Genomic DNA, 24,376 nt, shown 5'->3' with positions numbered 1-24,376 from the left:
CCTTTTTCAAATGTAATGTGAATAGGCACACCTCCTTTTAGCTTTGCCATTAAATTAGGCATGGATGGTGCTGCCATGTGATACCATTCTGTAGGGGAAAATCTGAAAATATCTTAAATGTGGGATTGAATGCTGTTGGCAGTTCCTGTAGTGGCAGTGCCAATATTTTATCAGGGCTCATGATGTTTCAGTGGTGATAGATTGCATATTTACCTTGTGTGGCTAATTTGATAAGGGTCCCACAAAGTTTCACGAATGGTGATGTGTGGCCACAGAGTGGAGACCTGAGAGAGAAGATTTATTGTCAACATTTCAGAGACAAGCATTTTAAGCATGTTATTCTAGTGACCCAGATGAAGTGGATGTAAGATGAGCATATTTAGCACCTAGAGTGTGTGTTCTTTGGGGCATGTCCCGAAAGAACAGACACCATATACATATAAGTATATAAGGTGATAGAAAGTTGACACATGTCAGTATAAAAAGCCAATGAAAAGGGGCTGGTTCAGTATAGAAGTAAAAATGGAGTATGATCACTTCCCCACCCCCTCTCCCACCCCCTCTCCCCACCCCCTCTCCCCACCCCCCCTCTCCCACCCCCTCTCCCACCCCCTCTTCCCACCCCCTCTCCCACCCCCCCCTCCCACCCCCCCTCCCACCCCCCCTCCCACCCCCCCTCCCCACCCCCCCTCCCCACCCCCCCTCCCACCCCCCCTCCCACCCCCTCTCCCACCCCCCTCTCCCACCCCCCTCTCCCACCCCCTCTCCCCACCCCCTCACCCACCCCCTCTCCACCCACTCTCTCAGCCACTCTCCCACTCCCCACACACCACTCTCTCTCTCTCTCTCCTCTCGTCTCTCCTCTCTCTCTCTCTCCTCTCTCTCTCTCTCTCTCTCCCAACCCCTCTCTCTCTCTCTCTCTCTCTCCCAACCCCTCTCTCTCTCTCTCCCAACCCCTCTCTCTCTCTCTCTCTCTCTCTCTCTCTCTCTCTCTCTCTCTCACTCTCTCTCTCTCTCTCCCCCCTAAACCCCTCTCTGTTCCTCCTCCCCTCACCCCCACTTCCCCTTACCACTGTTCCCCTCACCCCCTTTCCCTTACCCCTGTTCCCCTCACCCCCTTTCCCTTGCCACCATCCCCTCACCCCCTTCCCCTCTCTCTCTCTCCCCCTTCCCCCCTCTCTCCCCTTCCCCCCTCTCTCCCCTTCCCCCCTCTCTCCCCTTCCCCCTCTCTCCCCTTCCCCCCTCTCTTCCCTTCCCCCCTCTCTCCCCTTCCCCCCTCTCTCCCCCTTCCCCCCCTCTCTCCCCTTCCCCCCTCTCTCCCCTTCCCCCCCTCTCTCCCCTTCCCCCCTCTCTCCCCTTCCCCCTCTCTCCCCCTTCCCCCCTCTCTCCCCTTCCCCCCTCTCTCCCCTTCCCCCCTCTCTCCCCTTCCCCCTCTCTCCCCTTCCCCCCTCTCTCCCCCTTCCCCCCTCTCTCCCCTTCCCCCCTCTCTCCCCTTCCCCCCTCTCACCCCTTCCCCCTCTCTCCCCTTCCCCCTCTCATCCCCTTCCCCCCCCTCTCTCCCCTTCCCCCCTCTCTCCCCTTCCCCCTCTCTCCCCTTCCCCCCTCTCTCCCCCTTCCCCCCTCCTCTCCCCTTCCCCCCTCTCTCCCCTTTCCCCCCTCTCCCCCCTTTCCCCCTCTCCCCTTTCCCCTCTCTCCCCCTTCCCCCTCTCTCCTCCTTCCCCCCTCTCTCTCCTTCCCCCCCTCTCTCTCCTTCCCCCCTCTCTCTCCTTCCCCCTCTCTCTCCTTCCCCCCCTCTCTCTCCTTCCCCCCTCTCTCTCCTTCCCCCCCTCTCTCTCCTTCCCCCCTCCTCTCTCCTCCCCCCCTCTCTCTCCTCCCCCCTCTCTCTCCTCACCCCCTCTCTCACCTTCCCCCCCTCTCTCTCCTTCCCCCCCTCTCTCTCCTTCCCCCCCCCTCTCTCTCCTTCCCCCCCTCTCTCTCCTTCCCCCCCCTCTCTCACCTTCCCCCCTCTCTCACCTCCCCCCTCTCTCACCTTCCCCCCTCTCTCACCTTCCGCCTCTCTCCCCCACTCTCCCCCCCCACTCTCCCCCCCTCTCCCCCCACTCTCCCCCCCCCACTCTCCCCCCTCTACCCCCCCCACTCTCTCCCCCCTCTCCTCTCCCCCCCTCTCGTCTCCCCCCACTCTCTCCCCTCTCTCCTCTCCCACTCTCCTCTCCCTCCTCACTCTCTCCCCTCCTTTCCCTCTCATCCCTCCCCTCCAATCCCCCTCGCCCCTCCCCTCCCCCTCGCCCCTCCCCCCTCGCCCCTCCCCTCCCCCTCGCCCCTCCCCTCCCCCCTCGCACCTCCACTCCCCTCCCCTGCCCCTCGCCCCTCCCCTCCCCTCCCCTCCCCCTCGCACCTCCACTCCCCTCCCCTGCCCCTCGCCCTCCCCTCCCCTCCCCTTCCTCTCACCCCTCCCCTCCCCTTCCTCTCGCCCCTCCCCTCCCCTTCCTCTCGCCCCTCCCTCCCCTCCCTCTGGCCATCCCCTCCATCTCACAGCTCCCCCCCTCCCTCCCCTCACCCCTCCCCGTCCCTCTCTCTACCCATCCCCTCTTACCATCCCTCCCTCTTACCATCCTCCCTCTTACCATCCCTTCCCTCACTCCCTCACTCCGTCTGCCCCTCCCTCTGCCCCTCCCCCTCCTCCGCTCCTCCCCCTACCCCTACCACACCCCTCCCCCCGCCTCTCTCCCTTCCCCCTCCCGCCCCTCTCCCTCCCACACCCCTAAGTATGTCTTCTGCTGTTCATCGATATAATGAAGTGAGCTGATATGCCCTTTTGTTACCTGAAAGGCGTACCTATTACATACAACGTAATTTTTATATAATTTACGTAACTATAAAATACTTTTTGGTTACCGGTTATGGACTCTGAATAGCCAAAACCAAGTGCAAGAACAGTTTGGAACACATGTAAAATAGGCGAGCGCAGTGAACGAAACGAACAACCGGATACTGAACTATCTAGGAGCAGTCGGCAGTGGAACTGAGACAGGTGGACATGCGAAGAACGATGAGTGTGACCGAGGGAGACCAAGATTGAGACGAGCATGCGACCGAGGCTGGAACGGGAACTGCCGCGACCAAAGTGAACTGCTGACCTATGAACCGCTTGTGCCTTGCTCCCGGGAACTATAAGTAGACTGCCACGACCGAAGTGAACTATGAACTGATTGTGCTTCGTTCCCGGGAACTATAAGTAGACCGCCACTACCGAAGTGAACTATGAACCAATCGCTCCTTGGAATTCATTCCGTGGTCCTTTTGTTCATCTTGGTGAACTGTTCCTTCCATTCGTTTGCAAACTACCCATCTCTAGTACACTTTGGTTTCTTGAATGAGATTTTCACTCTGCAGCGGAGTGTGTGCTGATATGAAACTTCCTGGCAGATTAAAACTGTTTGCCCGACCGAGACTCGAACTCGGGACCTTTGCCTTTCGCGGGCAAGTGCTCTACCATCCTTTCTTTCAGGAGTGCTAGTTCTGCAAGGTTCGCAGGAGAGCTTCTGTAAAGTTTGGAAGGTAGGAGACGAGATACTGGCAGAAGTAAAGCTGTGAGTACCGGGCGTGAGTCGTGCTTCGGTAGCTCAGATGGTAGAGCACTTGCCCGCGAAATGCAAAGGTCCCGAGTTCGAGTCTCGGTCGGGCACACAGTTTTAATCTGCCAGGAAGTTTCACTTTGGTTTCTTGTTTATTTGCTCCCACTACAAAGACAAGCTCATCAAGGATCAGATGCATGCAGTAAGTGTGTACCTGCTGGTGGACATTGATACTGAGGTTTGTGTGTTACAACCTGACATGTAGAAGCAGGTGCTCAGATATATTTGTTGTATAAGTATTCTTATCTTATGAAGTAGGCTAGCCAACACTGAAATTTGAAATTGGATAATATGATGCTTGAAATAAGACCTGGAAGGCTCAAGAATTGCTTCTTGGTATATGTAGTTCTGTTGGCAAATTAATGATGTTATTTCACACAATGTGGTACACAGTATATTAATATTTCCTAGCTATGAGGAAAATGAACTGGAGGTCAAAGAAAAGCTACAAGGAAAATGTTACATGAAAAATATTGGCAGAATGAAGCAATATCTTTATATGTACTTGATCATAAATTGTGGGCCAGTTGTGACTGAGCTTACAAAAGGAAGCATGTCAGTGAAGTATTTGATCAATTTTTAATGTCAGAATCTAAACTTGTTAGAACCCCCATTGAAGTGAAGGAAAAATTTGATGAAAATCATACTGAAAGAAGAGAGAACATACCGTATAGACAAGCAGTAGGATGTCTGCTGTGTACTGCACAAGTGACACGACTGTATATTCATTTGCTTTAAACAAGTTCAACCAGTGCTGCACTGATCCATAAAACTGATACTAGATAGATGTGAAACTAATTTTAAGGTTTCTTCAGGAAACTAACAAAAGGCAACTATGTTTCACCAAAGAATATTCCACAGAAAAAACTTGATATTGTGATGCTGACTTGGCCATTATTCAGAAGAATTGTTACTTTTTACTGTTAATCAAAAGGCAATATTACATGAAATTCATGCAAATGGCAAACTGTAATGCTCTCTGCTTCAGAACCATAATATATGGTGATGGTGTTATCGAGCCACTATCAAGAAAAAATGTGGAACTGCATTTATGAAACTGATATTCCATATACCACGTAATAAGAATTATTGTCCAAATGAGGAGAAACTAGTTGAGGAGTAAAACCTCTCTTATTCATTACAATGTATTATCTGCCATGTAGTTTTCAGTTCACCTTTACCATGAATGAATATTTGTGAGTATAAAATAAGACAATTTCATGTGTGTGTTCAATATGTTGCTGTCATTCATGGTAGTTGTTTTCTATGCTTAGGAGTGGTAAGATGTTGGACATGTTTCTTTACTTACTACACAATGTCCCTTTCCCTTTAACATATGTAACCAGTTAAAAGTATATGGAACAATTATACACACACACACACACACACACACACACACACACACACACACACACACACCCCCTCACACCCTCACTGGAATACTCCAAGCTTCAGTGAGGCCCGGAGATTTAACTGTTGATTGAAGTCAGGATTCATGAAAATCATTTCCATCTATTGTATTTGCCTGTTTGTTCATTTGTTGTACATTGTCTAAAATTAACTGATTCATCTCTCTCTAATTTACTTTTCTGTATAGTTTTATATGTAGTTCCATTATTATTAACATTAAGCATCTATTTGTGATTTGTATTCACATAGGGGTATTCCACGTGAAATGAATCATCCCTCGTGAAGTGAACCAATAACAAAATCAGTCTGAACATTGATGATGTAGAATTTCATAAATTTTTATCATTTTATTCTACCTATCCTAATAAGGTAAAGTACAAAATTCAAGATCTTGTAGACATTTTGTTTTTGAGTTATTAATTTTTGAAGTTTTCAAAATTATACAAGCTTTGTCACATCTGAAACAGTGAAATGGCAATATCTCAAAAACTGTTTACATTACAGACATGAAATCTATACAGTTTTACTCAGTTTTTTATAAGCTTCAAAAATGGATACTATTGGACCGTATTCATTAAAACATGAAATTTTTCCAAACAAAACATTTTTTAAAATTCTTGAAATTTGAAAATCAGAATTTTTTGTATTGAACAGAAATGTATATCAGTCATACATTATTCGTTAATGTGTGTGCCAGACAGATTTCATGATTATATTCTAATGGAAACATGTAGAAATAAATTTTATTTTACTGCCATGTGTATTGCCAATAACAACACTACTGTGCATGGTTTGCTACTTGGTTTATAAAACTTAGGTTAAAGTGAAATTATTTATTATTAACACTATGCCATCCGGCAACAACACAATGGTGTCGTAGGCGAAATAGCGGTCAGCGGTCAATGGCCAGCGACACCACAGTGGTGTCATGTACATAGTATCGCTCAGTGGCCATTTGCACCACAGTGGTGTAATGAGCATAGTATCGTGCAGTGGCCAGCAACAGTACTTTAGTATCTTTTGCATTGTGTTGCTGTTTTGTTTAGGTAACAATAAGTTACACACATCAACAAGTGTTTTGTTTTTATAAGTACTTGTGCCCTTTCAACATGGCAGATGAAAGAGACGATGCGATTATTTATGATGACTGCACGGACGTCTTGTCTGATGTTCCGGATGACGTGGCCGATTGGGAAGAAGACATTGGATATCAAAGAGTGAAAGTGAAGCAGAATCGTCAGAAGATAGTGAAATACATCCAAGAAGAATTCAGCAAATGCTATAGTTACCAAATGATTTGGATGAATCGGATGAAGAAGACAATGCACAGTGGCCAGACTTTGATTTACTGCGGACCAATAAAAAATTTGAAGGATCTCCAGGTCCAAACATATTTCCCAAAGATGCACAGAGCATCAAAGATATCATAGAATTATATATTGGGAACGATCTCTTTGAATATATTAGCAATGAAATCAACAAGTACTACAGCCAAAATTGTAATAGAAGGAAACTGACTAAAAGAAATGCCAAATTTGTCGATGTTATAGGACCAAAACTTAGAAAAGGGTTTGGGCATGCTATGCTTATGGGAGTTGCAAAAAAAGCAAGGATCAAAGATTATTGATCAACGAATCCATTGATAGGCACACCGATATTTCGCAAAATGATGTCCCGCAACGAATTCAGACAAAAATGATCATTTTTACATTTTTCTGACAACAGCAATAAACCAGATAATACCGACTGGCTTTTCAAAGTGCAATTCGTAATTGATTATTTTTCCAAGAAGTTTAAAGAAACTGTTCATCTAAGTTAAAACATCTCAACTGATGAATGAATGAATGAATGATACTGTGGCGTGGACGGTTAAATTTTAAAGTTTACAATCTGTCGAAAATTACGAAATTGGCATACTCATTCGGATGCTGTGTGATTTGAGTACGGGATACATTTCCTCATGCAAGACATATCCCAGCACTGGGCAGCCTTTAGCAAAAACAGTGATCGAATTATTGACACCTTATGGAAAATGGCATCTCCTCTATGTAGATAATTATTATAACAGTGTAGAACTTGCAGAGAAGTTTCTTGAAAAGAAAATTCGAGTTCGTGGAACAATACGGCAAAATGGAGGATTTCCAGAAAAATTAAAGTACGCAAAAGTCATTGTGTTTGAAGCTTATCATCAGTGGAAAGGTGAAGTACTCGCACAGGTATGGAGAGCTTCGAAAACTAAAACAAATCTCACCCACTTCTCCCTCTGAAATTAGGAAAATAATAAACTTGCTTAAAAGCAAAAACTCACATGGAATTGATGGCATTTCCAGCAAAATACTAAAAGCTTGTTCTCAACAGATAAGTAAGATTCTCAGCCACCTGTGTAATAGCTCTCTGGAACAGGGCATTTTCCCTGATAGACTGAAATATGCTATTGTTATACCTTTGCATAAAAAGGGGGATAGATCTGATGTCAACAATTACTGTCCAATCTCCCTTCTAACAGCTTTATCCAAAATTTTTGAGAAAGTAATGTATTCAAAAGTAACTTCACATATCTGTAAAAATGAAGTACTAACAAAATGTCAGTTTGGTTTCCAGAAAGGTTTTCCAACAGAAAATGCCATATATGCTTTCACCAGTCAAATTTTGAATGATCTGAATAACCGAACACCACCCATTGGGATTTTTTGTGATCTCTCAAAGGCTTTAAATTGTGTAAATCATGAAATTCTGCTAGACAAGCTCAAGTATTGTGGCATCAGTGGGACAGTGCACAAATGGTTTAATTCGTACCTAACTGGAAGAGTGCACAAAGTTGAAATAAGTAGTTCTCGTAACATGCAAAGATCAGCACATTCCTCAAACTGGGGAACTATCAAGAATGGGGTTCCACAAGGGTCAGTCTTGGGTCCTTTGTTGTTCTTATTATATATTAATGACTTGCAATTCTATATTCATGAAGAGGCAAAGTTAGTTCTCTTTGCTGATGATACAAGTATAGTAATCACACCTGACAAACAAGAATTAACTGATGAAATTGTCAATACTGTCTTTCAGAAAATTACTAAGTGGTTCCTTGTAAACGGACTCTCACCGAATTTTGATAAGACACAGTACATACAGTTCCGTACAGGGAATGGTATGACGCCATTAATAAATATAGACCTTAATCAGAAGCATATAGCTAAGGTAGAATATTCCAAATTTTTAGGTGTGTCCATTGATGAGAGATTAAATTGGAAGAAACACATTGATGATCTGCTGAAACGTTTGAGTTCAGCTACTTATGCAATAAGGGTCATTGCAAATTTTGGTGATAAGCATCTTTGTAAATTAGCTTACTACGCCTATTTTCACTCATTGCTTTCATATGGCATCATATTTTGGGGGAATTCATCACTGAAGAATAAAGTATTTATTGCACAAAAGCGTGGAATCAGAATAATAGCTGGAGTCCACCCAAGATCATCCTGCAGACATTTATTTAAGGAACTAGGGATATTCACAGTAGCTTCTCAGTATATATACTCTCTTATGAAATTTGTTATTAACAACCAAACCCAATTCAAAAGTAATAGCAGTGTGCATTACTACGATACTAGGAGAAAGGATGATCTTCACTATTCAAGATTAAATCTAACTTTGGCACAGAAAGGGGTGAATTATACTGGCACTAAAGTCTTTGGTCACTTACCAAATAGTATCAAAAGTCTGACAGATAACCAACAAGTATTTAAGAAGAAATTAAAAGAATTTCTGAATGACAACTCCTTCTACTCCATAGAGGAATTTTTAGATATAAATTAAGAAAAAGAAAAGAAAAAAAATATTTAAAAAATAAAAAAATAAAAATAAAAAATAAAGAAAAACAAAAAACACAAAAAAATAAAGTTGTTATATTAACTTAAGTATGTTGTTAAATTAACCTAATTATGTCATGTATTAGAAGATTCGACTCGTTCCACATCATTACGAAATATCGTATTCATGATCCATGGAACTAGTATTAATCTAATCTAATCTAATCAATACAAATGATCTGTACAGTACATAATGCCACTTTGACTGACACTCAAAGAAAATGTAGATAAACCAGTTATACAATAAAAAACACCTGAAAGTGTATTAGACTACAACAAATGCATGAAAGGAGTGGATCGGGCAGACCAATATTTGAGTTATTACCCTATATACAGAAAAACTATAAAATGGTCAAAAACGGTTTGCATGTACATCTTTAATTGCGCATTATTTAGTGCATGCCATACATGTCAGAATTCCAATACAGAACACAAGACTCTCTGATTTCAAATTTTTTTTATTGAAAGTGTCTGATTCGTGGATAAAAGACCATGTACCTGCTTCTGACAAGGGAACCTCCCCATCGCACCCCCCTCAGATTTAGTTATAAGTTGGCACAGTGGATAGGCCTTGAAAAACTGAACACAGATCAATCGAGAAAACAGGAAGAAGTTGCGTGGAACTATGAGAAAAATAAGCAAAATATACAGACTGAGTAGTCCATGTGCATGATAGGCAATATCAAGGACATCTGAGCTCAGGAGCATCGTGGTTAGCGTGAGCAGCTGCCGAACGAGAGGTCCTAGGTTCAAGACCACCTTCGAGTGAAAAGTTTAATTTTTTTATTTTCAGACAATTATTATCTGTCCGTCCGTCCGTTGTGAGGCAACTGTGCCGTAGTATTGTGACGCTACACCTAAACCGAAAAATTTGAAAACGTTAAAAACATATGTTTTGACAGAGCACAGGGAAAACTGTGCTACTGTGAAACTGTTGCATTCATTTTTTGCAGTTTACGTGACAAACTCTTATGTTTTCATCACATTTTTGGGAGTGATTATCACATCCACTAGAAAACCTAAATTGGGCAAGGTAGAAGAATCTTTTTACCCATTCGCCAAGTGTACAAGTTAGGTGGGTCGACAACATATTCCTGTCATGTGACGCACGTGCCGTCACCAGTGTTGTATAGAATATATAAGACCTGTTTTCCTGTGGAGGAATCGGTTGAGCTATGACCTTGCGATCAAATGTTTTCGGTTCCCATTGGACAGGCAGGTCCTTTCGTCTACTAATCACTCGGTTTTGCGGTGCGGTCGCAAAACATAAACACTAAACTTTTACAGTGAGCAGAGACGTCAAAGAACGAACGGACATATCATAACTTTGCGAAAATAAAAAAAGGAAACTTTTCACTCGAGGGAAGACTTGAACCAAGGACCTCTCGCTCTACAGTTGCGCACACTAACCACGGGACCACGGCGCTCCTGAGTTCGCATTATCCTTGATGTTGCTTATCTTGCGCATGGGCTACTCAGTTTGTATATTTTGCTTATTTTTTCCATAGTTCCACACAACTTCTTCGTGTTTGCTCGATTGATCTGTGTTCAGTTTTTCGAGGCCTATCCACTGTACCAACTTACTACTAAATCTGAGGGGGGTGCGATGGGGAGGTTCCCTTGTGAGCAAAACTTGGAGGTTGCCACTACATCACGTACATCTCATCATGATCCGGTTGACAGATTTTCCGGGCACATAAAGCAACACAAACTAATACTTATTTCTGAAATGAGTAAACGAAAAGAGAGAAACTGCCATGTATGTTCCAAAAACAAAAAAGGACAACAAACTTAATGTGCAAGTCTTGTGGAGTTGGATTACATCTTGGAGACTGTTTTACTGCATATCATATGAAAGAGAGATACCAAGTACCAAAGACAATGCAAATAAACAAATATATGAAACAAACAAATTTTGTATTTATTTACGTATGTATATCTTCGAAATTTCATGAAAGTAGGGGAACAGGGTTGAGAATGTAAGAGCACTAACAATGAGATTAGTAAAACTTAACAATTTATAAGCTCCCGATTATGTCAAGAATGGCCGGCAACAAGCCAAGTAATCCAAATTAGCACTGCCAACACCAAGTGAAGAAATTTGTACAAGACGTGCGGACAGTAAACACTGTGGTGTCGTGGGTCATTGACCACTGTTTCGCACACAACACCACTGTGGTGTCGCCGGACGGCATAGTGTTAATCAAGTATGTTTTGGCTTTTGATTTTTTTTTTTTTTTAAACTGTAGCAAACTACCCCCAATAACAATTAACATGAATAATGCAATGATCATTATTTCTTTTTCATATCTTATAATGTGTAATTTGGGTGTAGTTTATGCTTACAGAACAAAAGAACAATATATAATAAAACAAAATATTCACTCTTATTGGCATGGTTGCTACTTTAAGCACTGGAGCTTAGGTGACAAAGCGACAAAAATGTGCCTGTATCGAGATTTAAAATATGTAATTGCCAAATAAAATCTCGAAAGGTGCATTTGAAATATGACAAGTACCGAGCAAAGTTAGTGAAGTAAAATGTTGTAAAATAAGGTGGCATTTTCCACTTTTGCAGTATTAATTTTTTTTCTTCACAAGTAGTTTCAGCCTTCTAGGGCATTTGCATGGCTATGTGGTGCTATCCAAAACTGGCACTGAGGCAATTGTGGTCCACCACAGGCCATAGACGACAGGGGAAACGATGGTTGCAGAGATGTGTATGGGTGAATAGACGAGTATCTGTTGAGCAGCTGACATCCAGATGAACCAAGGGGCTATCAACAGTGTCTCCTCAGTGACCATTCAGCAAATACTGCTGCATATAGGCCTCCATCGCAGACATCTGATTCATGCACCCATGCTGACCGCTGTTCATTAGCGATGAAGACAGAAATTTGCACACCAACACCACAACTGGACATCCACTGAGTGGGTACGGATGATCTTTTCAGATGAATCATGTTTTATGCTCCATCTGACAGACAGCCATTGACATCTATGGTGTGAAAAGGGTGAAAGCAAACACCCTGCAACAACTGTCAGAAGGATCCAGGCCATAAACGGGCACGTTACGGTCCGGGGAATATTTTCATAGCGTTACCTGGGTGATGTCATCATTTTGGAAGGTACAGTGTATCAACACAAGTATGCAACTATCCTTGGGGACCATCTCCACTCCTACATACAGTTTGTTTTTCCCAGGCATGATGGCATATACCAGAGGGACAATACAGTGTGTCACACTGCTTGCAGTGTATATGCGTGGTACAAAGAGCATCAGGATGAGTGTATCATACTCATCTGGCCACCAAACTCTGTGGATTAAAATCCAATCAGGGATCTGTGGGACCACCTGAATCGAGCTGTTTGTGCCATGAACACTCAGCTGAGAAATGTGGCACAGCTAATCACTGCACTACAGTCAACATTGCTCAACATCCCTGATGGTACATTCCAGAACCTAACTGACTCCTCCTATGCATCTCACAGCAATCTGTGCTGCAAAAGCTGGTCATTCCAGGCTTTTCACAGGTGTTCACAATAATGTGACTGGACAATGCATACACTATGTAATCAAATGTATCCGGACACCCCCAAAAGCATACGTTTTTCGTATTGGGTGCATTGTGCTGCCACCTACTGCCAGGTACTCCATATCAGTGACCTCATTAGTCATTATACAAGGTGTATACGACCCGGGACAACCGGGAGATCCGGGAAAAACCCGAGAATTTTTTCATCCGGGAGAAAACCGGGAAATACCCAGGAATTTTTTAGAATTCCGGGAATTTTTCATTGTTTTAGTTTTTAGTTGCATTTTTGTAACTTAGGCTAGTAAGAACCAGTACTTTAACAAAGAATATTACTGTATCTCGCTAATACAGAATAATACTGCAGCAATAAAACACGAGCTAGAGAGAAAAACGAAAATAAAAGTGAAGTTGCAAAGGAAATGCACCATATACGAGAACAAAACACAGTGCTCATACAAGTGTCTGCCAACAGCAAAATGTGTCGAAGCCTTTAGGAAGACTATGCAATGTTTCATAACAACAAATTGCCTCCGATGAGCGTGACGTCACAACTGTTTACAATAGATTCGTTTGAGCGGTTGCGAGTGAGCTTATGCACATGTGCAGTTGAGTCACGTATGAGTAGTACCTTCTCCCACTTCTGGCTACAGAAGTGTGGCAGTTAGCTGTACAAGGGGGTGCAGCAAGCAGCCAGATGCTATCCGGAAAAATTTTGCTGATGCACCTAAGCTACAGATCCACGTATGCGCAACAGGTGGGGGCAAACCAGGGTATCTGCCCCCGGAGGCAGTTTCAGGGAGGGGAGGCGCCAAATTCATATTATTGAGGAAAAAGACCTTGCGTCATAAAGCGCCCAGCATTGGTTGCATCTAGAAATAAACTTTCCTATAGACAAAAGGGGACGGGTCTATGTAAGCTGAGCGAAAATTTGAAAGGGTGAATGACAATCGCTGTTTATGTGGTTGACTGGGTTTGCAAATGATCAGCATTGTTATAATTACTTACGAATTCCATAGATTCAGACTTCCAGAGCGGAAATAAATGACTAACAGGAATAACAGGCAACTAAAATTACGTATTGTCTTCTCTGTGTATCCAAGAAAATGTAATTTTGACAAAACATTTTTGGCCAGACCGCTACACTACTAAGGGCCAGTTATACAGTCGCCGCCTAGTAGCCGCTAAAGTTCTATTCTGGGAGTAACGTGGAAAACACATTGTATGAACACGTAATAACGCCTAATCGGAGAACAAATGCAGGATAACTAAACCGGTGATTGTGGCAGGGTTAGTGAAGTTAACCACAGAATAAATTTTGACACTGTCAGGAATAGTTACAGAATTAGTGATGACAAGATTGTTTGTTAGAACGAGGAAGGAGAAGAAACGGAGACTCTCACAGATTACGGAAGAATATGACGATTCCAAATTTATATACATTTTGTACTACTACTTTTCAATCTCATGCTTCAGAAGCTAGAGAGTATGAATGAAATGTGAAACTATTTCCTAACATAAAACATTTTGCTTGTAGTAGGCCTAATAGGCATTTGATATTGATACTTCGTGATTTATATTCTGTCGTGTTATAAAAATGACCGTTTGTGGCAAAACAGTCTCGTTTATTTGGTGTGTGTGTAACAATTGCTGCAATATTAGGCAGGCCTGTTTCGTTTTATCTAGCACACAGTGACAAAATACACGTAATCAGATCGAGAAACCACACCAGTCTTGGGTACTATTTGTATTAACAGCAGACAACAATATTCTGATTTTTCATGTAGGAAAACGATTGACGAACTTTGATGAGGTAATAGATTCTTTCCCAGAAAGGAAAGTACACCATATAAAGCCGTGGCAAGGTTAGAGAGAAAAAAATGCTAGGACTTAAGGATTGATGAAATGTGTACTGTCTTGCTTATCTCTTGTCTTTACTCGTTTTATGTATCCTATATTTAATTTTATGTCACTCGAAACAGCAAGTTATTAGCTAATAGGCAGTAAAGACTGCAAATTTTCTGAAGAATTCTTGTTCTCCCAGTTACATATAATCCCAACCGCTATTATTTGCGAAATTTTTTTAAGAGGGGCAGGATGTCAAACCGGCCAACTGGGGGTAGGAGAGGCACCACAGGACATTTTAATTTCCACTGGCCTGAATATAGTTTGACGGCTTGAATTACAAAATACTACACGTTTGAATTTCACAGAGCGAAATACAGAGACGTGCAATAGAAGAATGCTGTGTGAAGAGGCTTGGCACTGCACTTCGGCACACTTTAAGACCAAATAACATGTCTTACGTTCCCTCGAACATGTATGTTTTATGTATCAGACTCTTCAGAAAGATGTGCGCTACAAAATGAAGATATTTTTGAAAAGTCTATTTTTAAAATTTTTGGCATCCTACCTCAAATGCTCGAGGGAGGGGGAGCGCCACTATCTAATACTGCCCTGGTTCAGAAATATCGTAGATCCGGACCTGATGCGCAGAGCAGTCTCAGTTGTAGTGGGGAGGTGATAGTCTCCACGTGAGCCGTGTTTACATTTAGTGATTTTGCTGTTTCCTCTTCGTTTGTAGCTCTCACGTCAAATGAAAGCAAAACGGATTTCTGTGGCTGGGAGCTATCAAGTGAATTAAAATAAATTCACATAATTATGGAAGGCTAAAATATGTTATTAGTTTCAGATTTTATTTTGTTTCCACCTTCCTGACACGTCAAGCATTAATTGCCTTTGAGCAATGAAGTTATTTTTGTTGGTTTGTTAAAGAAATTTGACTTTTATTAATCTATTCTGCTGAGACAGTCAATTTATTTGAAACAAAGTGTTTAATTCCACACCATTGGCTAGTTTCAACTGTTCGCTACATTTCAAGTTCGTGTTTTCATCTTCTAGCATGTATAGCATTATGCCATAATAAAGGACCAAACATGAGATAATGCGGTCCTGGTACTCCAAGAAAATTTACATCTGAATCTGGACATATGAATGTGCACTTTAAGCTGAATGGTGCATTTTAGTATGGTCCACAAAATTCCCATGCTCTTGGAGTTTCTTTTATGACATAATGTAAGATCTTTTAATGTTTTACACATACGAACGTACAGGCTTAATGCGTCATCGTAGCTGCGCAAGCGTGGCGATGCCTGTCATCTAGCGCAATTGCTGAAATGAATCTGTTTCTACAAGGTCGCGGAAAAATATTCCGAATGGTTATTTGAAAAGCGTTACTTTCAAGAAAATTAAATTTCCTTTCACACAAGATGAACTCTGCGCGCGAATGTCCGATGAATTTCTTAAATCACAGAGCGTTTGACTCTCATTCAAAATTCAAATCTTTGAGGATGACCATTTAGAATCTTTTTGAGCCCAGAAGATCAGACATTTATGTCATTGTTAAGAATTTTACTGGCACATTTGTGTGTGCAAAAAAGATAAACATTATGTGTGAAAGCTTAGCTTTTCCTGCAGCTTATTAATCTCGGAGGCCAATATTATACGTGAAAGCCTTCCTTTTCTTGTAGCAACACTATGTACATTAATTTAAACCATACCTTTTCCTATTTGTGTGTTCGCGCTACTTAACAGTGATGTTGCTATTGGCTGACTACATCACGTGTCCGAAGCTCTGAATATCCGCTGACATCGACTGGCGAGATCGCTTGACATAAGCTACGACTGGCTTACAAAATCACATCGCAATCTCGATTTCAATCCTTCGGAAAGTAACATGCAGTGTTTGGTGGAATTCGAATTTATACTTTTGTAATACGAAAATATGCAGTGTACATGTTGCTGCACATCAAAAATCTTTCCTACATTTGTTTCTTCCCGAGTTTCATTTTCTAAAGTGCCAGGAAATTCTACGCCGGTGTATAAAACAACAAGCATTGAAAGGATTGATAAGTTTTACAGCTCCGAGGAAAAGTATACTGTTACTTAACACGGAAAAAGTGTATTTTCATCCGGGACAAAGTGTATTTTTAACTGGGAAATCCGGGAAAAATCCAGGAATTTCTTTTCCTCGTCCACGTATACACCCTGTTATAATTCGTGAGAGAGCAGAATGGGGCATTCTGCGGAACTCACGAACTTTGAACATGGTCTGGTGATAGGGTGTCACTTGTGTCATACGTCTATAAACGAGATTTACGCACTCCTAAATCTCCCTAGGTCCACTGTTTCTGATGTGTTAGTGAAGTTGAAACAAGAAGGGACACGTACAGCAAAAAAGCATGCAGGCTTGACCTTGTCTGTTGACTGACAGAGACTGCCGACAATTGAAGAGGGTCGTAATGTGTAATCGGCAGATGTCTATCCAGACCATCACACAGGAATTCTAAACTGCATCAAGACCCACTGCAAGTACTATGACAGTTAGGCAGGAGATTAGAAAACTTGAATTTGATTGTCGAGTGGCTTCTCATAAGCCACACATCATGCCGGTAAATGCCAAAAGATGCCTCACTCGGTGTAAGGAGCATAAACATTGACCGATTGAACAGTGGAAAAATGTTGTGTGGAGTGACGAATCATGGTACACAATGTGGCGATGCCAGGGTGTGGGTATGGCGAATGCCTGGTGAACATCATCTGCCAGCATGTGTAGTGCCAACAGTAAAATTCTGAGGCGGGTAGTGTTATGGTGTGGTCTTGTTTTTCATGGAGGGGGCTTGCAACCCTTGTTTTTTGAGTGGCACTATCACAGCACAGGCCTACATTGATGTTTTAAGCACCTTTTTGCTTCCCACTGTTGAAGAGCAATTCAGGGATGGCAATTACATCTTTTAACACGATCGAGCACCTGTTCATAATGCACGACCTGTGGTGGAGTGGTTACATGACAATAACATCCCTGTAATGGACTGGCCTGCACAGAGTCCTGACCTGAATCCTATAGAACAAAGAAACCTTCCAGCACCTGATTGAACGTATGCCTGCGGGAGTGGAAGTTGTCATCAAGGCTAAAGGTGGGCCAACACCATACTGAATTCCAGCATTACCGATGGAGGGCACCGTGAACTTGTAAGTCATTTTCAGCCTGGTGTCCGTATACTTTTGATCACATACTGTATTACCTCCATGAATAGAAATGTAAAGAAGATAATAAAAAGTGTTATAAATACATTTACCTGCAATAGAAAACTATGCCCTACATATTGAAATGTCAGTGTCTTTAAATTTGTGTTTTCTATTTGTTTTGGCTCATAAATGCTGTCTTGTTGGTTTGACAGCTTGACATTTAAAAGGTATTTTATTGATCAAAGAATATTGCTTGAGAGGACTAGGGATGTCAATTAAAGGAAGACTGCAGTATATTACCTTAGACTCTAATAAGACTGTAATTTGGTCAACATGAAACTTTTCTTGTTGCAGATGATTAGAAAGTTCCTCATTGCAAGGCACTCAGATAACCCATTGTTAAATAGCATCAACTGCACCAATGTTTAATTAACAATATTAATTAACATCAATGTATGTTTAAAATTGAGGTTACAGTACTAAGGAAATCATTCATAGTCTTCATTTAGCATGTATTGTTACGATGTACAGTAATGATCCTCGCAGTTGGCTTGGAAAACCAAATCTGAATTCAAATGTGTAATTCAATGCAACACATTGATTGTCACTAAATAAACAAAAATATTATGATGATTTGACAGCTTTATTTGGTCTTTGACATTTAAGATTTCCATTACAACTCGGTAATAAATCCTACAGACTATGCAGTGGATACTGTACATATCAAAAAATAAATTTTATTTTAATATTTTGAACTTGGGCACACACATTTGCAAATAATATATGATCAGCTCACAATCTTTTTCCCAAAATAAAATTTTTAAGAATATTAACAAAGCTTTGGTTGAGAAAATTCAGCATATTTATGAAGATGGGCAAGTAACAGACATTTTTAAAGCTTATAATAATCTGAATAAAATGGCACAAATTGTAGGTCTCTGCATCAAAAAGTTTTAAAGTTTCAAAATGTGAAAAAAATCATACTATTTTGAAAACTTTAAAAATTAGTAACTGAAGAATGAAAGGTCCAAAAAAATTTAATTTGGTAATTTTCATGAAAAATACAATTACTAACAACGCACAAAAGTCATCAAAATCTGAGATGTCAAAAACCAGACTGTTGGCCAACTTCACAAGGGCTGTGACCCCATATATGTAGTCTGAATTCATATAATATGTTAAACTGTGACAGATGTCCATGACTTACTGTGTTACGTAAATCATTATACTTCAGGATATCTCTGAATGATAGGAGCTGTGACTGTAAAACTATTTTAATTATTGAGGGTCTTGATTTAGCACTGATTTTATTTCCCACCTCTTTTTGTAGAAAACAGTGCAGGAAGAATGGAGGCAACTTGATGAGCCAGTACTGCCTGCTTTATCTACATTCAAACTGCCTGGTGGATCTTTTCGTATTGTACTGCTTGTCGATGTATCTGAAACTACTGGGTAAGTTCTCATACCTCCCTCAGAATATAAGCACAGGCTGGCTCAAAGACTCATCACTTACTAGGTTTCTCCATGTATTAGTACAGGTGGACAATATTAGCTGATGCTTAACATTTAAGCACCCAGAATATTCAAGTGGAGTTTGTTGATAAATATTAAAACATATGGAACGCAATAATTTCCTGAAAGACGACACAACTACACTGTCCTCCATAAATTTGAAAACACCTAGTAATTACAGATAATGTAAAGGAAATACAGTATAAAAATGCATTTTGTTGTTTTCCAAATGTTTATTGAGCTCAAATGATACACAGGAAGATGCAACAATTAAATTTTCGATTCCTCAAAATAGTCATCCATTGCTTTCATCACTGCTTTGCACACTCTCAGCATCCGCTGCATCAGTTTTGCCAAGGTTTCAGTTGGAATTAATCTCCGTTCTTGCTGCAGGACCTCCCACAATTGTGACCCACTCATGATTTCTCATTTTTGGATCCTCCTGTCTAATTCAACCCATAGCAGCTCGACTGGGTTACAATCGGGATTGGGGCAACCATTCCATGTTTTTCAATATTTTACAAATCTCTAGAGACTTCACATAGTTCTGACACAAGCGAGATGTATGTTTCGAGTCATTGTCTTGCTGCAAGACAAGCCCTATAGCAGTCAGACGCAAACCAGATGTCTTAGCATGTCGCTGGAGAATGGCATGATAATCTTTTTGGTTCATTTTTCCATCTATTTTCACCAAATCTCCAACTTTATTCCCTCCAAAGGATCCCCATGCCATCACTGAAACCCCTCCATGCTTTACAGTTGGAATTATGCACTGAGGATTCAAGCGTTCATAGGGTAAATGGCATACAAATTGACGGCGTATACTTCCAAATATTTTGAACTTGGATTCATCAGTGACTAAGACTCTTTCCCAATTCCCCACTGTCCGATGTTGGTGTGTCTTAGCCCACTGAAGCCTGTTCTTCTTGTTAACAGGGCACAAGTTCATGTACACCAAACTGCTGTGAATCTAATCACCCTTTCCACCAGCATTGATGAATTGTATAAGTGAACAGTCTCAAGTGACAGAAAATCTTGGCATCAACTGAGGCTGAGTCCTGTTGTGTTTAACACTTAATACCACTCAGTTACACAAACTTCACCCTGTAGAAACCACCAACTGCCCAGCAGAATGCTCCTCAATGTAGCAAGATAGAACTTTTGATGGGACTCAACTACCAAAATGAATAGGACATATGTTTGCTAGGCATTGCTGTCGAAATCATAATATGTGTACCTCAATGCTTGACACTATTGGGAGGTTTTCTTTGTTACAAAGAGTGAATATATCTTTTATGATTGCCAAAATAAATTGCATATTTACGTGAAGTGAACACTTTACCACACTACAGGAATGCCGTAACACCTGAAATAGACTTGTAAAAGCTGCATGTTCTAACTTGTCAAGAAAAATTGATCCGTTGTAGTTGCGATCTTCAGTCAAGACTTGCTTGATGCTGCTCTCCATACTAGTCTACCCTGTGTAAGTGAATTCATCTCTGCATAACTACTGCATACTACATCCACTTAAATTTGCCTCTGTAGTCAAGCCTTCATCTCCCTCAGCATCCCTTCACACACACCTCATTACAAAATTAACTATTCCCTGATGCATCGGGGTGTGTTCTATCAACCTGTTTCATCTTTTTGTGAAGCTATGCCATAAAACCCTTTATTCCCCAATTTGATTCAATATTTCTTCATGAGTTGCTCAATCTACCCATCTCATCTTCAACATTCTTCTGTACACCACATTTCAAAATCTTGTATTTGTCCTCTTGTCTGTACTATGTAGGGTTCACATTTAACTTCCATATAAGGCTACACTCCAGACAAATATGAGGTGTGTGAGAAAAGTAATAAGACTGACAGCACTGTGAGCAATGGTGCAATGCTGTGTTGTTCTACTTGCGTTGACCAGCATGTTCATCCCATCCAAATGCTCAGTCTAGGTTTCATCTCCATACAGCCATCACATGATTTTTGAAAGCGCTATCAGTGAAGTTGTGTTTTTGTTGTGATACGAGAAGTGTATTTATTGACTAACAAAAGATACAGATGACTCCAGCTTGACAAATGCACAAAATGCAACAAACATCTATCACTGACATTTTATAACCAGTGGTTCCTTCATTAGATGATAGGAAAAACTTAATTTTTGAAGAAAGTTGTATACTTAAAAGAGAATGGACCAATCAGACATGTCGAAACATGCCCTGAAACTTTGTATACATGAAGAATACACTGAAAGAAACACTGTGTCAAAATTTTAGCTGTAAGACACACTGCAAGTTCTTTTTTATTTTTATTTTGAAAATTGACAAATTCATAGCGTACCAGGGGGCTTGAGAACTGTACGTGGTACCCTACCACAACACGGCAGGTGTATAGCCTTGATTGACAGTGCGGCAGTTAAACAGATAACACAACACAATGTAATCGTAATGTGTAAAGTGAATTTCAGTTTCCGATGATACTTTCTCTCACAGAATTGTGCACAGTTACCATTTGCTTGAATTTGCAATTAACTTAATATCCAAAATATTTAGCAGTTGCCTTTACAATATTAATAAGTGTTCACAATGGAGATGAAACTGAATTAATTCTCTTTTTGTTTTGTTTGTATATGCTTGCTAATAACAACTGTCTTTGTGTAGGTTCCAGAGTTTCACAATAATGTGGACTCCAATAAATGTTTTCAATCTTGCAGAGATGAAATGTGAAGAAAGTGATATACAATCAAAATCACATGCTTCACATTAAGACATACGTATGTGTTATTCAGCAGTTAATTTCTTAGACATTCATTATAATGATGTCAATATTATAGTGTGTTTAAAATTAGTTGTGACCCTTGACATTTGGCTGGCCGGAGGGGGATGTGATGCCGTGGCCCAGGTAACACCAATAGCGAGCTGGCTTTCCCTGTCACGCCGCCAGCAGCTTGGCTGGTTAAGCACCCCTGTTGCCACACCATCAGCAAACAGTACCACGTGGTGTCATGCATTAGATGAATCAACATTCGACAGCTCTCGTAAAGTAGTATTTTCTGGCGTTGAAGTGTTCTGTAGTCTACAAGCATTTGGAACAAGTTTTCTGCGTTGGTGTTGCATTAATAACAAGAGTGCAGTATAGCTGAATACGAAATCCGGAATGAAAGTGTCGTTCGAGAACACGTTCGCCAGCTGGGAAGATAACATTCTGCTGCAAAACATTCCTCGGGATTCGACAGTAGTAAAGGACAAAACGCGATACCACTCTCTTGTGATCCATAAAGCTCCAACAATGCAGTGGAGGAAAGCGGATATTTCGCTCTGGGTACAAAGAAATGTTCCATGAAATATTTGAACCTGTATAAGGCAAAGTTAATGGAACTTGTAGTGCTGTACAAGCCAAAACTCCACGCTACCATGTCAATGAACTTGCTAATGGTGAAGGAAATATATTAATCGGGCTTCCTCCGACAATAGAAGCCACTGTAAATGTTACACAACAGGATCAATCTTGAGTTGTCGGCCATACCAAAAAGGTAGTTAAGGAGACACCGATTCATGAAGGACTGTGATGAGTTTTGAGGAATATGTAACTTAACACAGCGAACTTCACTTAAAACTTCTGGGCTGATAGGCCGTGGTCGATATATAAAACTCTCCCCTGACGTTTCGTCTCCGACTGCGGGAGACATCCTCCTGCAGTCGGAGATGAATTGTCAGGGGAGAGTTTGATACATCGACCACAGCTTATCTGCCCGGAAATTTTAAGTACAGGCAGTACCGGCCGTGAAACACTACATTGTATGATCAACACAGCAGAGTTTAGAAATATTCATCTCAGTAACATTCTAATTCAGTTGAAACTGCAACAGAATCCTGAAATAGTGTAATATTAAACTAACAACTGAGTGCCAGTCATGTCAGTATAAAATTAAACTTGTAACGTCTCGCTTATTTTGTTACAAAACCCACAGCAGTTCACGTTTCATCAGCTATTGATGGCCCTCAATAATCAAATTATTTCACTAAAAAAATCTGTAGTCACTTGAATGTCACAGTAGATATGGAAGTTTCGCATATTAATCATATGGCAAAAGACACTCGTCTTTACGCGCTGTCATTTTGCAGAATAGTGTTTGGATATCTCAGACCATTTATGAGACATGAGGAATTTTTGAATATTTCACTCTAGTTTTCGCTGACACACGAGTTCATCCTTCCAAGTTAAATGAATATTTCACTGTATTCTAAATTTAATATGCAGCAACGCGTGACCTAACACGCACCAAACACAAATTCAAAGCGATACCTATTTTTCACTGCAAACTAAGAATTTCTTGCAGTAGGTTAGCTACTATCGAAATATCACAATAACTATGACCGTTAATGAAATGATAGGTGGTTTATCATTAAGTTAACGAAATAAACTATAAGACGTGTGAGAATGAGAGTTTATTATCGAGTAGTTTCTTTAAAATCATTCATGAAATATCGCTCTTCAGACGACTTGCTCCTTACAGAGTCAAGCACCACGCCGAGTAGGCCTGGCGTTATACTGCGGACACCTGCTGATGCGCCCTGCACACGCTGGCAACTACGCTTCCCTCCACTCGCTGCATATTGAACTGCCAAAAGTTGCAAGTTGTTTTAAATGCATGACAGTGTGTAAAATATGTTTCATTTAGCAAAATCTGAACATGAATTGTATAAATAAAGAAATATTAACACAAACTACATAATATGTGCTGAAATGAAATCCACAAAAGTGTTGAAGAAAATCTATTCTAAAGATTTAGAACTGCTCTTGAGAGTTAGTGCACCTTTTTGGAGGAAGATCTAAGCGACTGGGCCCCCAGAATTGCAATTGAGATGAAAATTAATGATTTCCAGGCTTCTTTGATGTAGTTAAACATCTTCAGGAAATTATATGGATAAGGAAGTCACAAAATTACAAAGTAAAAAATTAAAAAGTTTACTTCAAGAAAACTTGTAGAGGAAATGTCAGTAACAGGTAATACTATAGAGAAATTTGTACTTGATTTAAGACAAAGCTTCCTGTTATCCCCGAAACTGCTGTGTATAAAGCCAATCAGTCAGGTTTCATGCAAGAACTGCACGCAAAATGCACTTTATAATTTTGAATGAAAAAAGACAGACTTTGCAGTCGATGAATGCTATGACACATTCATATACGGCAATGTCAGTGATAAGTGGATTACTTGTTCTACAGCTCTGTGTGTTTCTTCAGGTACCTGAAGGCAAGTTAGGATCAAAAATTTAAAAAAAGAATATCTTTTAATTACAGAAATCTTGTAATCATTGTAGAAGAATTGGGGAAAAATAGGAGAGAATAAGTTTCAGTATTGCAACTGAAACGTCTACTTTCCAGTCACAGAAAATAA

The 24,376-nt window shown here is 40.9% G+C and overlaps 1 protein-coding gene across 3 annotated transcripts in view; it reads left to right on the top strand.

Moving 5' to 3' along the window:
- Window positions 1-24,376, top strand: part of LOC124722035 (crossover junction endonuclease MUS81) — a 203,342-nt gene that overhangs the window by 107,517 nt on the left and 71,449 nt on the right. For all 3 annotated transcript variants that reach the window (XM_047247225.1, XM_047247226.1, XM_047247224.1), the window contains one exon: window positions 18,800-18,921. In XM_047247225.1, coding sequence (XP_047103181.1) covers window positions 18,800-18,921 — 122 coding nt within the window. The remainder of the gene's footprint in view (window positions 1-18,799; window positions 18,922-24,376) is intronic.

The sequence above is a fragment of the Schistocerca piceifrons genome, chromosome X (assembly GCF_021461385.2).
Source record: "Schistocerca piceifrons isolate TAMUIC-IGC-003096 chromosome X, iqSchPice1.1, whole genome shotgun sequence".
In the NCBI taxonomy this organism is placed as follows: domain Eukaryota; kingdom Metazoa; phylum Arthropoda; class Insecta; order Orthoptera; family Acrididae; genus Schistocerca; species Schistocerca piceifrons.
This window is presented reverse-complemented; position numbering and strand designations above follow the sequence as displayed.